General features: G+C 47.7%; 2 protein-coding genes across 3 annotated transcripts in view; one reads left to right on the top strand and one right to left on the bottom strand.

Moving 5' to 3' along the window:
- ZNF19 (zinc finger protein 19) overlaps window positions 1-16,149 on the bottom strand; it is a 92,579-nt gene that overhangs the window by 49,030 nt on the left and 27,400 nt on the right. The gene's annotated exons all lie outside the window — the stretch shown is intronic.
- CHST4 (carbohydrate sulfotransferase 4) lies at window positions 1,567-15,479 on the top strand. 2 transcript variants are annotated; one of them, XM_055366424.2, is made up of 2 exons: window positions 1,567-1,759; window positions 13,552-15,479. In XM_055366424.2, exon 2 carries the CDS (start codon window positions 13,570-13,572, stop codon window positions 14,728-14,730), a length of 1,161 nt encoding a protein of 386 aa, XP_055222399.1. In that variant the 5' UTR covers window positions 1,567-1,759; window positions 13,552-13,569; the 3' UTR covers window positions 14,731-15,479. The 2 variants fall into 2 exon arrangements, with proteins under 2 accessions (XP_055222399.1, XP_004057996.1); XM_004057948.5 differs by having other exon boundaries at window positions 1,593-1,940.

Below are 16,149 nucleotides of genomic sequence, written 5' to 3' on the forward strand. Positions count from 1 at the left end.
ATTTCCATCATCACAGAGACTGTTATTGACAGTGCTGCCTTAGAGACGTGGGCCGCAGGACTTCTACAAGAAGGCCTGGATATCGGACACCAGCATTCAAATTTCTTCCCAGTGCTGTGGAATGTGGTAGACCCTTGGAAGTCCAGTATCTGAACGTGCTGGTCACCACCGTATACTAGTGACCAGAGGATGCCTTTCTTCAGCTGCTTGGCATTCTGCCAGCATGAATTCCTAGCACAGGAAAGATGGCAGGTGATCTGAATTACTTGGGGTTATGGTGTATTTGAGTGACCTCACTATATTTGGGAAGGCGCTGGAAAAACACGAAAAGAATGTTAGAAAGGGCTGGAATAAAACTACAGGAGTCCCCCCTTTATCCACAGTTTTGTTTCCCAGTTTTAACTACTCATCATCAACCACGATTTGAAAATATTAAATGGGAAAATTCCAGAAATAAACAGTTCATTTATTACATACTATTCTGAGTAGCATGATGAAGCCTTGTGCCATCTCGCTGTGTTGTGCCAGCACCTGAATCATCTCTTTGTGCATAAAAGCAAAACTACCGACTGCCCAGTTCCAGCGCTTCCAGCTACACCTCTGCCCAAAGTCCTTCACTGGAGGAAGAGAAATTTCTCTTCTCTCTGCCAGAGAGAAACAGGAAGGGAGGAAGAGCCACACCATTGAAATCAAGTCAAGGCAAGCACCACAGGTTCTTGTCATTTGTGCTTAGCGGACTTAGCTGATGGAAATCGGCAAAGATCATCCCAAAGCTCACACAACTCCCTGCCTGCTCTCTCTCTTCCAAGGTCTGGAAAAGGAAGTGGCAGCTGAGTTGCGGGGGTGGGTGGCGGTGGGAAGGTATTATTATTCAACCACTTTTTAACTCTTATATTGTCATATTATTGTGTTAGGAGCTTCATACGCATTAATCCTAACATTCACAACAATACTGTAAAATAGATATCGTTACCCTTATTTAACACTGATGATATTCTAGGGCTCAAAGAGGTGGTATGACTTGCCTGGCAAGATCTTGGACTTGAAAGTCTGAGGCTTCCATTCACCACAATTTACGTTTATTCATGGGCATCCATTGTTTCAGACTCATGACAACCGTGTAAAGTAGCACAGAGTAGGTAAGTGATTTGCCCAAGGGCACACAGCAAGGCAAGGGAGAAGTTGTAATCTTTAATGATAACTTGTTTCTTTTTTTCTTAAAGGGGATTTTTTTTTCTCCTGTACCACCAAGCCAGTACATCTATGTCCTCCCAGAAAATATTTATTACCTCGTGTAGCAAGGATGAAGATATTGAATACAACACAGAGGCTGAGAAATGTTACCTCCCTAGACCCAGGGTGGAGTGAGCAGGCAGGTGTAATGCAAGAAATAACTTTCACATTTTCTCCTTGGAGATAAGAACAAGGTCTAGGAATCAGGTTTGAGATTTTGTAGCCTTTCCGCTTGTAAGTGTCATGAAATTTCCCTATCAGCCTCATCTACTAGCTCCCTGGGTCTCTCTCTCTCTCTTTCTCTTTTTCCCCACCTCCCCACTCTGCCCATAGGGAGTTGACCTTCACAGTTGCCTTTCAGGAGTCAACATTCCAGGATGCCTCCAGTCTGGGGGAAAATGCTTCCTCATTTGCTTCTCCCAGCCCACCTCAAGCAGTCTCCCCACCCCTTGAGTCTCAGCAGTGTTAAAGCTGTTACTTTCACAGCTTCCTGGGAGCGAGTGCTTTCTCAAGCCCGTCTTGCAAGGTGGGTCCTTTTTTGTTTTTGGCAGAAGGGAGGGACAGTGAAATGTGCTCTGAGTAGGGACAGTTATGCAAAAGCAAGTAGGAGGAGGAAGCCGAGGGGAGTTGGTGAGTCAGAGGAGAAAAGCGCATGGCCCGGCTAGCAGTGAGCCTCTCAAAAGCAGCAGGGAAGCCCAAGCCACAAGGTAAGAAGAGAATTTCTGTGTACGACTCCAATGCAGAGCCATTACCCAGAGCTGCTGGAGCAAGAGTATCAGATAACCTCTGGCAGCTAAGCTAGAGATTACAGTGGAAAAGGCGGTTTGCGCAGAGGGGATAAATCAGATCACCTGGGGAATTTTCTGGGTAAAATAAAACACAAGCTGCTTACCAGCAGCCCCCAAGCCCCACTAGCTCTATCCCTAAATGGATCCAAAAGAGCCCAGAAAGCAGATCAGGCTGTTCTGATGTATATTTTGTAGATGGTCCCCTGGTGCCAACTGACTCGCTTTGGAGCTCAAATTTCTGTACTTCCTGCAGCTTCTCCTCTGTTTTCTGCTGGGGAGTGGAAGACAGGAGGTGCAAGGAGCTGTAGGTTTTCTCTAGCTCAGGAGAGGGACAGTGTGATCATTGAAAACTCTCAGCCCTGGGATCCCCAAAACCTGGGTTCTGATCCAGAAAAGGCTATTTATACCGGATGAGCCAGTCAATTAAAGTTTAGTTTATTTATTCTGAAAAATGAAGAAATGTCTCATCACTGTCTAAAATATCTAACCGGATCGTTATCATAATTGCAGCTAAAAGGGCTTTAAAAATGTGGAACACCACGCACATGTGCAATATGATTAAGTTATGGTGCCAGCATATCAGCTAAGGTAGAAGATACGTCTATCTTGCATGGCCTTGGACAAGTTTGAAACTTCTAATTGGAATTGAAATACTTTTCTATGTGTAAAATAAATGTAATATTGTCGATGAAAAGAGTCAGACTCTGTGACATATTTGAAGAGATTTATTCTGAGCCAAATATGAGTGACCATGGCCCGTGACACAGCCCTCAGGAGGTCCTGAGAACATGTGTCTAAGGTGGTCGGGGTGCAGCTTGGTTTTATACACTTTAGGGAGACATGAGACTTCAATCAAATACATTTAAGAAATACATCTAGCCAGGCGGGATGGCTCGCGCCTGTAATCCCAGCACTTTGGGAAGCTGAGGCAGGTGGATCACCTGAGGCCAGGAGTTCAAGACCAGCCTGGCCAACATGGCAAAACCCTGTCTGTACTAAAAATACCAAAAAAATTAGCCGGGCATGGTGGCAGGCACCTGTAATCCCAGCTACTCAGGAGGCTGAGGCAGGAGAATCACTTGAAACCGGGAGGTGGAGGTTGCAGTGAGCCGAGATCCTGCCATTGCACTCTAGCCTGGGCAACAAGAGCAAAACTCCATCTCAAAAAAAGAAAAAAGAAAAGAAAAAAAGTACGGGTCTGTCGCCCAGGCTGGAGTGCAGTGGCGCAATCTCGGCTCACTGCAACTGAGAGGAAGCCTTCAGATAGCAGGCTTCAGAGAGAATAGGTTGTAAAATGTTTCTTGTCAGACTTAAGGTCTGTGTTGGTGTTAATGCTGGAGAGGTATAATGAGGCGTGTTAGATCCCCACTTCTTGTCATGGCCTGAAACAGTCTCTCAGGTTAAATTTTAAAAAGACCCCTAGCTGGGCACAGTGGCTCATGGGTGTAATCACAGCACTATTAGGAGACTGAGGTCACTTGAGGTCAGGAGTTCAAGACCTGCCTGGCCAACATGGCAAAACCATGTCTGTACTAAAAATACAAAAAATTAGCCAGGTCACTCGGGAGGCTGAGGCAGGAGAAGCGCTTGAACCTGAGGAGTCGAGGTTGCAGTGAGCCGAGATCGTGCCACTGCTCTCCAGCCTGGACAACAGAGCAAGACTTCATTTCAAAAAAAAAAAAAAAAGAGTCCTGGCTGAGGAGGAAGTCCTTTCAGATGGTTGGGGGGCCTTAGAATTTTATTTTTGGTTTATAATATCTTGCTCAATCTTCCTTTCTGGGTCTCATATAGTAAAAAAAACACTGTACAAATATATGTTCACTTGTCATTTGTTGAAAGATGTTCCTTAAGCACCTACTATGTGCCATGCACTGTCCTTGGCACTTGTGACACAGCCCTGGCGGGACCCAGGTCCAATCCTCCTGACACTGTCTAGGGAGAGTTTGTTATATGATCACCCTTTACCCAGGTGCCTAGCTTCAGAGGTTTTCCAGGTCTTCAGGCTGCTTGTGAGGATGCCAGTTTCCCCAATCCAACCCCATTCTCTCTCTCTTTGCTCAAGGTATCTTCTGCTGTATCTAATTTCTACTTGTAAGGGGCATAATCTCATGGGAAGTGTAAGTTAGGAATGCATCCAGTGGCTGGAACCCAGACTTCTTAAATTAGAATCTATCTGGTTTTTTTCCCCCTCAGAATTTCCCATTTTGTCTCTACAAGGCTACATGGTACCGATTTGGGAGACATCTATAATTCAGCCCTCTCTAATCAGCTGCTGCTTGAGGTCACCCATCTGGCACCTTCGTGGTTCCTGTGCCAAACATAGATTCTCCCTTCTCACCACCCTTTGGTGGCGTTTTCAAGTTCCTAAGATTCTCTTGACTCCTCAGAAATGGCTGTCCTTTGTGTTTTAAGACGATACCGCTCACCCATCGTTGGGGCAACATTTTTTTAAATTAGTTTTTTGGGGTGGTGATGATGGAATGTGCTGAGTTTGGGTTTTTTGTTTTGTTTTGTTTTTTGCTTTTGCTTTGTTAGCCTAGTAACTGAGCTGATTCAAGCAAGGTAGCCTGTCACTCAGCAATGAGGCTTTTATTTTTTTAATGTTTTCTAAAACTAATTTTCATACAGGAAGGGAAAAATAATTTCCCTCCTGGTTTTAATTAATACATGCTTGGTATAGTAACTGTTTTTTGGACCAAGGGTTACTGTGCCATACTACATCTAACCCATGCCTCTGACTTTATTAGTAGCTTGGTCCAAGTAACTGAGACGGCATGGGTAATGTGCTCACTGTTCCATGCAATCACCTAAATTTTAGTCACTGATGCTGAAGGGTGTCCATGTGCATTTCAGAAAAGGATACTTATGTTTCATTCTCTTGAAGGAGCTCCTTTGGTTTTCTGCTTTCTAGCAATTACTGTGCCTCTTCCCATGCTCATCTATTTTTTTTTTTTGAGACCGAGTTTCGCTCTGTTGACCAGGGTGGAGTGCAGTGGTGTGATCTTGATCAGGAGATCAAGCCCACACTCATCTATTTGCTCACTTATTCATTTAGAAAGTGTTTAATGAGCCGAGCCCTGATCATTTGTAGAATTGTTATGTACCTGTAAGTAAGATAAGATACAGCCTTTCCCTTAAGCTATAGTGGCCCAGAGAAAAGAGAGGCACCCATACAGGCTTTTACTGTCAAAAGGGATGGCTGCTAACAGAAGGTCTGGGAAACAAATTAATCTCAAGAGGGGGCTGGGCGCAGTGCTTCACACTTGTGATCCCAGCACTTTGGCAGGCCGAGGTGGGCGAATCACCTGAGGTCAGGGGTTCGAGACCAGCCTGACCAACATGGCGAATCCCCATTTCCACTAGAAATACAAAAATTAGCTGGGCGTGGCTATAATCCCAGCTACTGGGGAGGCTGAGGCAGGAGAATCACTTGAACCTAGGAGGCGGAGGTTGCGGTGAGCTGAGATCATGCCACTGCACTCCAGCCTGGGCGACAGAGCAAGACTCTGTCTAAAAAATAAAATTAAAAAAAAAAAATCTCAGGAGAAAGAGACAGAACTTCTTTCAGGGAGAAGACAGGCTCTCCCTTTCAGGGAGAAGGCAGGTCAGATTCTTGAAGGAACAGTAACTGTCCTGCAAAAATCTCAGGGCTTTTAAATAACAGGGCAAGTTTGGAAGAACTGAAAGTCGGGAGCCTAAGGCACTAAAACACAGGGGAGTGACAGGAAATCAAGACCAAGCCATTAAGGACCCCAGGAGCAAGGTGTGGGGATGTTTATTTAATCCCATATACACTGGAAATTTATTGAAGGATTTTTAAGCAGGAAGTTGATAGACTTGTGCTTTAAAAAGATATTTTGGCCAGGTGCGGTGACTCACACCTGTAATCCCAGCACTTTGGGAGGCCAAGGCTGGAAGGTGGCTTGAGGTCAGGAGTTTGACACCAGCCTGGGCAATATAGTGAGGGCCAGTCTCTAGTAAAAAATGAAAAAAGTATCTGGGTGTGATTGGACACACCTGTGATCCCAGCTACTGGGGAGGCTGAGACAGGAGGATTGAGAATCACTTGAGCCCAGGAGTTCAAGGCTGCAGTGAGCTATGATCACGTCACTGTACTCCACCCTGGGCAACAGAGTGAGACCCCCGACTCTAAAAAAGGAAAAAAAAGATTTTGGGCCAGGCGTGGTGGCTCACACTTGTAATCCCAGCACTTTGGGAGGCCGAGGCAGGTGGATCACTTGAGGTTAGGAGTTTGAGACCAGCCTGGCCAACATGGTGAAACCCTGTCTCTACTAAAAACACAAAAATTAGCTGGGCACGGTGGTGGGCACCTGTAATCCCAGCCACCTGGGAGGCTGAGGCACAGGAATCACTTGAACCCAGGAGGCAGAGGTTGCAGTGAGCTGAGATCACTGACAGAGTGAGACTCTGTCTCAAAAGAATAAATAGTAATTTTAAAAAAATGAAAAAGGTAGTTTTTGGTAGCAGTGGGTCATGGGGAGATGCTGAGAGACAGAAGAGAAAGGTAGATGTCAAAGGCCACCCTAGACACAAGCAGCTGGGAATTCTGGCAATGGGAGAGTGGGATTCGAGGACACTATTGAAGAGTCTCCTTCCATGAAGCGCCCTGGTGACTCGCATCACCTCGCTTCTGCCAGGGCCCAGCAGCATCTGCCTCTGCTGCTCATTACAGTCTTCAGAAATGAGTTTTGCCCAAGACACATCCTAAAGTATCCCCTGGCTCTCTGGTCAGCCCATTGTGTGTCGTCTAGATCCAGATGTGTCTTGGGGCTCAGTGACAAGGGATGGGACTTGCTTCACAAAAGCTACGCTTTCTACCCAGGGCAAGTGCTCACAGAAAGAAAAAGAAGTCAGAGGATTTCCATGGGAGTTCCTGAGAACCGTGGACAACTAACACCTGGGAACAACTGGAGGCAGTTAGGAGGCCCAGCTCCAGCTTGGGGAGGAAACGGGCTTCAGGCCAGCAGCAGTTGGCAGGCAAGGAGGGCCCAGAGACACCAAGCCCCACACAGGACACAGAACTGGCCCCAAGTGGGATGGAGGGAGGGAGGGTGTCACTTTGAAAGGTCTATTCTCCTAATCCCTAGGAAATGTTAGCTTTTTCCTAATTATAAGCCCTGCTTATAAAATTCTATCACCATTTCCTTATAACTGTATACAGGATAAGTTCTTCTCATTTTCCTCTCTTTTTGGTTTTGCTCCATTGCTTCCTATTTTTGTTCCAAACTTTTTCTCATACTCACATTGCCCTTAGGAGAAGCTCTTTTGCTAAAGTCACCTCTTCAGTCTTTGCGGGGAGGGAGGACATCCTTGGGCCATGATCAGTAATAGCCTAGTTTCTAATCATTTTCCTCTTGCACTCAAGTTTTAAGAACTAGGAGCACATCTTAGCTGGTCCTGTTCTTTTTTTTTTTTTTTTTTTTTTGAGATGGAGTCTCGCTCTGTCACCCAGGCTGGAGTGCAGTGGTGCCATCTCGGCTCACTGCAAGCTCTGCCTCCCAGGTTCACGCCATTCTCCTGCTTCAGCCTCCCGAGTAGCTGGGACTATAGGTGACCGCCACCACGCCTGGCTAATTTTTTGTATTTTTAGTAGAGACGGGGTTTCACCGTGTTAGCCAGGATGGTCTCGATCTCCTGACCTCGTGATCCACCCACCTTGGCCTCCCAAAGTGCTGGGATTACAGACGTGAGCCACCATGCCCGGCCTAGCTGGTCCTGTTCTAATCTGCAGGGCTAAGACTACAGGGCAGGAATTACCAGTCATTGATATTTTCTGCCGTACAGCAAGTGATTTTCAGCCATGATGATGAGATGATCCTCATTGGATCTTTTTGGCACATCCAGAGGAAAAGCACTGTTATTATGAATGGAAGATAAGGGGTTTTGCTGCTATTGCCACCCAAGGTTTGGCTTGAGTCATTACATACTTCCCAGAAGGTTCAGGGGACTTCCAAGGAAAACCCACGAGCTGGCAAAGCATGCTCTCCCTTCAGGAAGAAAGCTATAAATGCCAAGAGTCTCCTTTGTGGCTGCCCAATTTCTCTCCTAAAATCTACTCTCACAGGTCTCTGGAGCCCTGGATGCAGAGAATAGTTTCTGATCAGTATGAAGGCTGCCTTCATACATGTGTGATCTTACATACATGTGTGACATTGTGTGAACATAAAGGTCATCACTGAAGCATTTGAAATGGCAAAAGATTGGAAACAACTCATAAGCCCATCAATGAGGAAACTGATTAAATAAACTGGTTAATCCATGTAATACTTCTTCGAAGCAACAAGGAATGAGGAACTGCTTTACGAACTGCCCTGGAATGCTCCCTAAGACATATTGACAACTAAAAATAAAGGGCAGCACAGAACAGATAACTTGAAATTTTTTTTTTTTTTTTTTTTTTTTGCATTTTAAAGAGGAAAAAAATTAAGAACACATACACATTTGAATGTTCTTGTGTACACATAAAGCAACTGAAAAGACACATTAAAAATGAACTCAGGCCAGGCACAGTGGCTCATGCCTGTATAATCCCAGAACTTTGGGAGGCTGAGGCGGGCAGACAACTTGAGGTCAGGAGTTCGAGACCAGCCTGGCTAACATGGTGAAACCTCGTTTCTACTAAAAATACAAAAATTAGCCGGGCGTGGTGGTGTGCGCCTGTAGTCTCACCTACTCAGGGGGCTGAGTCAGGATAATCACTTGAACCCGGGAGGCGGAGGTTTCAGTCAACCGAGATCGCACCACAGCACTCCAGCCTGGGCAACAGAGCAAGACTCTGTCTCAAAAAAAAAAAAAAAATGTAGTTGCTATATGCGGCAAGTTGAGAAATGGGCAGGTGAGGTCAGGTGCTGGAAGTAGACTTTTCACTGTACATTGATGACAAAACACCAGCTAGCAGATAAATAGCAGCTGTCGGTACGTAAAGAAGAGGGGATTGATTTGTCAGCTGGTAAAATTCTTAGGTTTTCTTTCCTCTGGAAAAATACTATGACCGCTTTAAAGATATGTCACTACCCATGTTTACAAATAGCTCTAGAAGTTTCCTAATTTCTGACTACAGGCCTCCCTCACAGGCACAAGAGCTTGTCATAAGATTTCCCCTCCCAGCTGGGCATGGGGGCTCACGCTTGTAATCCCTGAATTTTTGGGAGGCTGAGGCAGGCGGATCACAAGGTCAGGAGATCAAGACCATCCCAGTAAACATGGTGAAGCCCCGTCTCTACTAAAATACAAAAAATTAGCTGAGCCTGGTGGCACGTGCCTATACTCCCAGCTACTCAGGAGGCTGAGGCAGGGGAATCACTTGAACCTGGGAGGAGGAGGTTGCAGTGAGCTGAGATCACGCCACTGCACTTCAGCCTGGTGACAGAGCAAGACCCCGTCTCAAAAAAAAAAAAGATTTCCCCTCCCCAGTGACATATGTTAAAAGCCTGGGGTGTGTCAGGCTGGCTGCAGGCTGGCAGGCACTCCTTTCCCTCCTGCATACAGAATCTGAGAAAACGCTTGTTCTAAATTCTGAGTCTGTAGATACTTTTCAAAACAATTTGAATCATGTGACTATTACCTATTAAAAACTTTTGCCGCCCCTCCTGGGAAGTGAGGAGCCCCTCTGCCCGGCCAGCCGCCCCATCCAGGAGGGAGGTGGGGTGGGTCAGCCCCCCGCCCGGCCAGCCGCCCCGTCCGGGAGGGAGGTGGGGGGGTCAGCCCCCCGCCCGGCCAGCCGCCCCGTCCGGGAGGGAGGTGGGGGGGGTCAGCCCCCCGCCCGGCCAGCCGCCCCGTCCGGGAGGGAGGTGGGGGGGTCAGCCCCCCGCCCGGCCAGCCGCCCCGTCCGGGAGGGAGGTGGGGGGGTCAGCCCCCCGCCCGGCCAGCCGCCCCGTCCGGGAGGGAGGTGGGGGGGGTCAGCCCCCCGCCCGGCCAGCCGCCCCGTCCGGGAGGGAGGTGGGGGGGTCAGCCCCCCCGCCCGGCCAGCCGCCCCGTCCGGGAGGGAGGTGGGGGGGTCAGCCCCCCACCCGGCCAGCCGCCCCGTCCGGGAGGGAGGTGGGGGGGTCAGCGCCCCGCCCGGCCAGCCGCCCCGTCCGGGAGGTGAGGGGCGCCTCTGCCTGGCCGCCCCTACTGGGAAGTGAGGAGCCCCTCTGCCCGGCCAGCCGCCCTGTCTGGGAGGGAGGTGGGGGGGGTCAGCCCCCCGCCCGGCCGGCCGCCCCGTCTGGGAGGGAGGTGGGGGGGTCAACCCCCCGCCCGACCAGCCGACCCGTCGGGGAAGTGAGGGGCGCCTCTGCCCGGCCGCCCCTACTGGGAAGTGAGGAGCCCCTCTGCCCGGCCACCACCCCGTCTGGGAGGTGTACCCAACAGCTCATTGAGAACGGGCCATGATGACAATGGCGGTTTTGTGGAGTGGAAAGGGGGGAAAGGTGAGGAAAAGATTGAGAAATCGGATGGTTGCCGTGTCTGTGTAGAAAGAGGTAGACATGGGAGACTTTTCATTTTGTTCTGTACTAAGAAAAATTCTTCTGCCTTGGGATCCTGTTGATCTGTGACCTTACCCCCAACCCTGTAATCTCTGAAACATGTGCTGTATCCACTCAGGGTTGAATGGATTAAGGGCGGTGCAAGATGTGCTTTGTTAAACAGATGCTTGAAGGCAGCATGCTTGTTAAGAGTCATCACCACTCCCTAATCCCAAGTACCCAGGGACACAAACACTGCGGAAGGCCGCAGGGTCCTCTGCCTAGGAAAACCAGAGAACTTTGTTCACTTGTTTATCTGCTGACCTTCCCTCCACTATTGTCCTGTGACCCTGCCAAATCCCCCTCTGCGAGAAACACCCAAGAATGGTCAATAAAAAAAAAAAAAAAAAAAAAAAAAACAATCTAAAATGTTGCTGACTTTGTTGATATACCAAAAAGGCAAAAAAGAATTGTTACTCTTCAGTTTGTGGAATAGTCCTTGAAATTAACTGTAAGATATGATTCATTATATTCAGCCTATTACTCCTATTGACTTAAATAATAAAATTAAAATCTGTATTTTAAATACTCTGAAAAAAAAAAAAAAACTTTTTAGGCTGAGCACGGTGGCTCATGCCTGTAATCCTAGCACTTTGGGAGGCTGAGGCAGGAAGATTGTTTGAGGCCAAGAGTTCAAGATCTGACTGGGCAACATTTCTTTCTTTCTTTTTTTTTTCTTTTTTGAGATGGAGTTTTGCTCTTGTTGCCCAGGCTAGAGTGCAATGGCACAATCTTGGCTCACTGCAATCTCCGCCTTTCTGATTCAAGTGATTCTCGTACCTCAGCCTCCCAAGTAGCTGGGATTACAGGCACCAGCCAACACGTCCAGCTAATTTTTGTATTTTTAGCAGAGGCAGGGATTCACCATGTTGGCCAGGCTGGTCTCAAACTCCTGACCTCATATGATCCACCCGCCTCGGCCTCCAAAAGTGTTGGGACTACAGGCATGAGCCACTGTGCTCAGCCATGAGCAACATTTCAAGACCTTGTCTCTGCAAAAATAAATAAATCAATAATAAATAAAAACTTTTAAAATAATTGGTATAAGACCTGCCACCACAAAAATAGCTGACCCCCAAATCCAGCCCCAGTTACCATCTGGAAATCTAGCCTCTATTTTTTACTAAAGCTGGAAGGGAGAATTTCTTGTGTACATGGTGATATACAAATGAACACCTTACTACTACTATGAATATTTTACAGTGTGCAATAGCTATTCTCTCTCCCAATAGTTATTTATGTCAGAAGGTCACCCAGAATGACAAAGTCATGTGGGAAGGAGGTTAAAATATCCTTTGGAATAACATTCTAGCATACCACTGGGAACCGTGGTCCTTTCACACGAAGCAAGCCCTGATTGCAAAATGCTGCCATCAGTCAGTATGAGACAGTACGAATCACAAAGTGAGACCCTTTCTCTAGATATTTACTATCAACTGGAAAACCATCTTAATATACTTATTTTTTGTTTTATTTTGTTATATTTGTGGGTTTTTTTGGAGATGGAGTCTCAGCCTTTCACCCAGGCTGGGGTGCAGTGGCGCGATCTCGGCTTACTGCAACCTCTGTCTCCCAGGTTCAGACGATTCCCCTGCCTCAGCCTCCCAACTAGCTGGGACTATAGGCATGTGCCAACACACTCAGCTAATTTTTGCATTTTTAGTAGAGACAGGGTTTTGCCATGTTGGCCAGGCTGGTCTCAAACTCCTGACCTCAAGTGATCTGCCCAGCTCAGTCTCCCAAAGTGCTGGGATTACAGGCATGAGCCACTGCACCTGGCCTTAATATACTTATTTTGTTGGACCAAGATACTTTACTATCACCTACAAAAAACATTTTGAAAATAAATATCTAAATTCTTGATGGGATGGCACTCCCTAGGGTTGTGTGATACACACTTGCCCAACTGCACTCAGCTGCCTTGAGTAGGTTGTCCCACGTAATCGAGTATGCCTCAAGCAGCAGTGTGGGAGTCATGGGCCACAAGTGTCCCCAGTGAGAGTGATACGGTTCTGAGATCTGTAGCACTTAGGTTGGCTTGCCACGCTTTCTTAGAGTTGGCAGGTAAGGAGACACTAATAGCTCAAATAATTCTAATTCAGCTCAAATAACTCTAATTCAGCTCAAATAACTCTAATTCAGCTCAAATAGATTCAGATAGTTCATTACCTACACAGATACAAGGTCGACATTGGATCAACTCCCCATGGCCTTGGTCCCATGGGATGACACCAAATCAGAAGGATTTGCTATCTAGGGCAAGGTGAGAAATGGGCAGGTGAGGTCAGGTGCTGGACGTAGACTTTTCACTCTACACTGATGGCAAAACACCAGCTAGCAGATAAATAGATGACAGGCACCATGAGCACCTGGCTCTGCCTTTGAGGAGACAATTCCAACTAAAGCCAAGCAGTTGTACAGCCTGCAGCCCTATCTTTTGAGGGACTGGAGTGGAAAGTCCTGTGCTTAATTGCAGTGAGGGAGGGAGATGAGACACAGTCTTGGTTGCAGTCTCCCTTATGATGGAGGGATGGCTAAGCAGTGGCCTCGAGGCAGTTCTTCACTAGGTAGCTTATCTCCGTCTCTGCAGGAATCACAAGGCATTCATCCAAGACTTGAGTCAGACTGAGGTGAAGCCTCCCCTGTGTGGCCTGTCTGAAGACATCCTTGTCATCAGGGCACCATGATGGAGACATTTCCTTATGTTGATTAAATATGGTTGAGTTCAGATATTTTTGGTAAACCAATGGGCAAGGTGGCTTGGTTTAGAAAGACCAGGAAGGAGGAATTAAAGACCCTGAAGGAGAACATATCAACACACTAAGTGTAAGGGACAGGAAATGATTTGGAGAAGGATTGGCACCATTGTTGGCACGAATCCTCTGGCTTTCCATGTTGCTCCTTGGTGGGGGGGTCAGAGAGCAGGTGGCTTTGGCCAGAAGGGGAATAGAAGGCAAACAATAAAACAGCAGCCCAACTCCACCCTTTCTGTTTGTTCCCTAAAGGTCTTCCACTTCAGCACAATGCTACTGCCTAAAAAAATGAAGCTCCTGCTGTTTCTGGTTTCCCAGATGGCCATCTTGGCTCTATTCTTCCACATGTACAGCCACAACATCAGCTCCCTGTCTATGAAGGCACAGCCCAAGCGCATGCACGTGCTGGTTCTGTCTTCCTGGCGCTCTGGCTCTTCTTTTGTGGGGCAGCTTTTTGGGCAGCACCCAGATGTTTTCTACCTGATGGAGCCCGCCTGGCACGTGTGGATGACCTTCAAGCAGAGCACCGCCTGGACGCTGCACATGGCCGTGCGGGATCTGATACGGGCCGTCTTCTTGTGCGACATGAGCGTCTTTGATGCCTACATGGAACCTGGTCCCCGGAGACAGTCCAGCCTCTTCCAGTGGGAGAACAGCCGGGCCCTGTGTTCTGCACCTGCCTGTGACATCATCCCACAAGATGAAATCATCCCCCGGGCTCACTGCAGGCTCCTGTGCAGTCAACAGCCCTTCGAGGTGGTGGAGAAGGCCTGCCGCTCCTACAGCCACGTGGTGCTCAAGGAGGTGCGCTTCTTCAACCTGCAGTCCCTCTACCCGCTGCTGAAAGACCCCTCCCTCAACCTGCATATTGTGCACCTGGTCCGGGACCCCCGGGCTGTGTTCCGTTCCCGAGAACGCACAAAGGGAGATCTCATGATTGACAGTCGCATTGTGATGGGGCAGCATGAGCAAAAACTCAAGAAGGAGGACCAACCCTACTATGTGATGCAGGTCATCTGCCAAAGCCAGCTGGAGATCTACAAGACCATCCAGTCCTTGCCCAAGGCCCTGCAGGAACGCTACCTGCTTGTGCGCTATGAGGACCTGGCTCGAGCCCCTGTGGCCCAGACTTCCCGAATGTATGAATTCGTGGGATTGGAATTCTTGCCCCATCTTCAGACCTGGGTGCATAACATCACCCGAGGCAAGGGCATGGGTGACCACGCCTTCCACACAAATGCCAGGGATGCCCTTAATGTCTCCCAGGCTTGGCGCTGGTCTTTGCCCTATGAAAAGGTTTCTCGACTTCAGAAAGCCTGTGGCGATGCCATGAATTTGCTGGGCTACCGCCACGTCAGATCTGAACAAGAACAGAGAAACCTGTTGCTGGATCTTCTGTCTACCTGGACTGTCCCTGAGCAAATCCACTAAGAGGGTTGAGAAGGCTTTGCTGCCACCTGGTGTCATCCTCAGTCACTTTCTCTGAATGCTTCTGAGCCTTGCCTACATCTCTGAGCCTTAACTACATGTCTGTGGGTATCACACTGAGTGTGAGTTGTGTCCACACATGCTCAAGCAGGACTTTTGTGTCCATGCTTGTGTCTAGAAAACAGACTGGGGAACCTTATGTGAGCAGCACATCCCACCAGTGAAACAGGGTATTGCTCTTCTTCTTTTCTTGATCTTCCTGTCTGGGCAGACTTCAGAGACTTTGTGGCCTGGAGGCCTATTAAGCACGACACAGTATCAGTGGAATTGATCCATAAACCTCCCTGTCCACATCTTGCCCAATGGGGAATGGATCTTTCACCAAAGAGCTCACCAGCATTTTCCACAGAGATGCAAATTCTGAGCCCTTAGAGTTCCCAGTGGATTCAAGGAAGGAAGTGGGAACAAGGTTGGATGCCTGCTTATGAGCTTGACCATCACAGCTATTGGTAATCAGAAATATGAAACAAAATCTCTGCACAAAAGAGCAAGCTCTTAAGTTCACAGGGTGCCTGGGCTGCATTTGAATATCACTTCCCCTCTGCATTTTCCCATCACATAGAAGACTTTGACCTGTGAAGCTGCCATCTGTTAATACTAAAATTCCCAAATAAGGTTCTGTTTAGAATGTCCCTTTTTATGCTTCTTAATTATTAGCAGTAAATGTTCATTCTTATGGGATCCTAAGCTAAGAATAGATGTAATCATCTTTATTGGTTTTTTAAAACACCTTTGCTATTATCTATCACCCATTTATACAGAAAATTGCTAAGATAATGTTTGGTTTCAGATGATGAACTAAGTCTATACCCTCTTAAGAATTGGTGGAAAATAGACAATTAGCAGCTAAGCCCTTTCTTTCTTGTGTGAGGTATAAGTTGTGATAACGCCATATGTGTCACCCTAGGGTCTGGGCAGAGAGTTCTTTTACTCTGATCCCTCAGCCAGAGGACCTCAGTTCTAGTATGACTGGTGCTATTTAGCTCCTCCTGGCCACTTCTCCTAATAAGAAAAGTTGTTACTCCCAATCTTGGCAGGAGCCCCCAGATCTAGTTTTACAATAGAATTTCACCTGTTAAAAAATGCAGATTGCCAGGCACTACCACAAATCTGCTAGAATCAGAATCCCCCAGTATGGGGGCTGGAGTTCTGATGACTCTTCCATGGCTAGCCTGGCACTAGCGCACCTTGCACCAAGCAGCAACACTGTTCGCCTTCTTGCTCCAAGAAAGGTGATTCTTCCACAAATGCAGAGTATGTATGCCACTTGCTCTTGCCACTGGTGCTGTCCTTGGGTTGGAAAGAATAGAAAGAAGCTCCCTATATGTCTGGAATTCCGTGGACCTCTGAGTCCTGACTTTT

This window comes from Gorilla gorilla, chromosome 18 (assembly GCF_029281585.2).
Source record: "Gorilla gorilla gorilla isolate KB3781 chromosome 18, NHGRI_mGorGor1-v2.1_pri, whole genome shotgun sequence".
Classification (NCBI taxonomy): domain Eukaryota; kingdom Metazoa; phylum Chordata; class Mammalia; order Primates; family Hominidae; genus Gorilla; species Gorilla gorilla.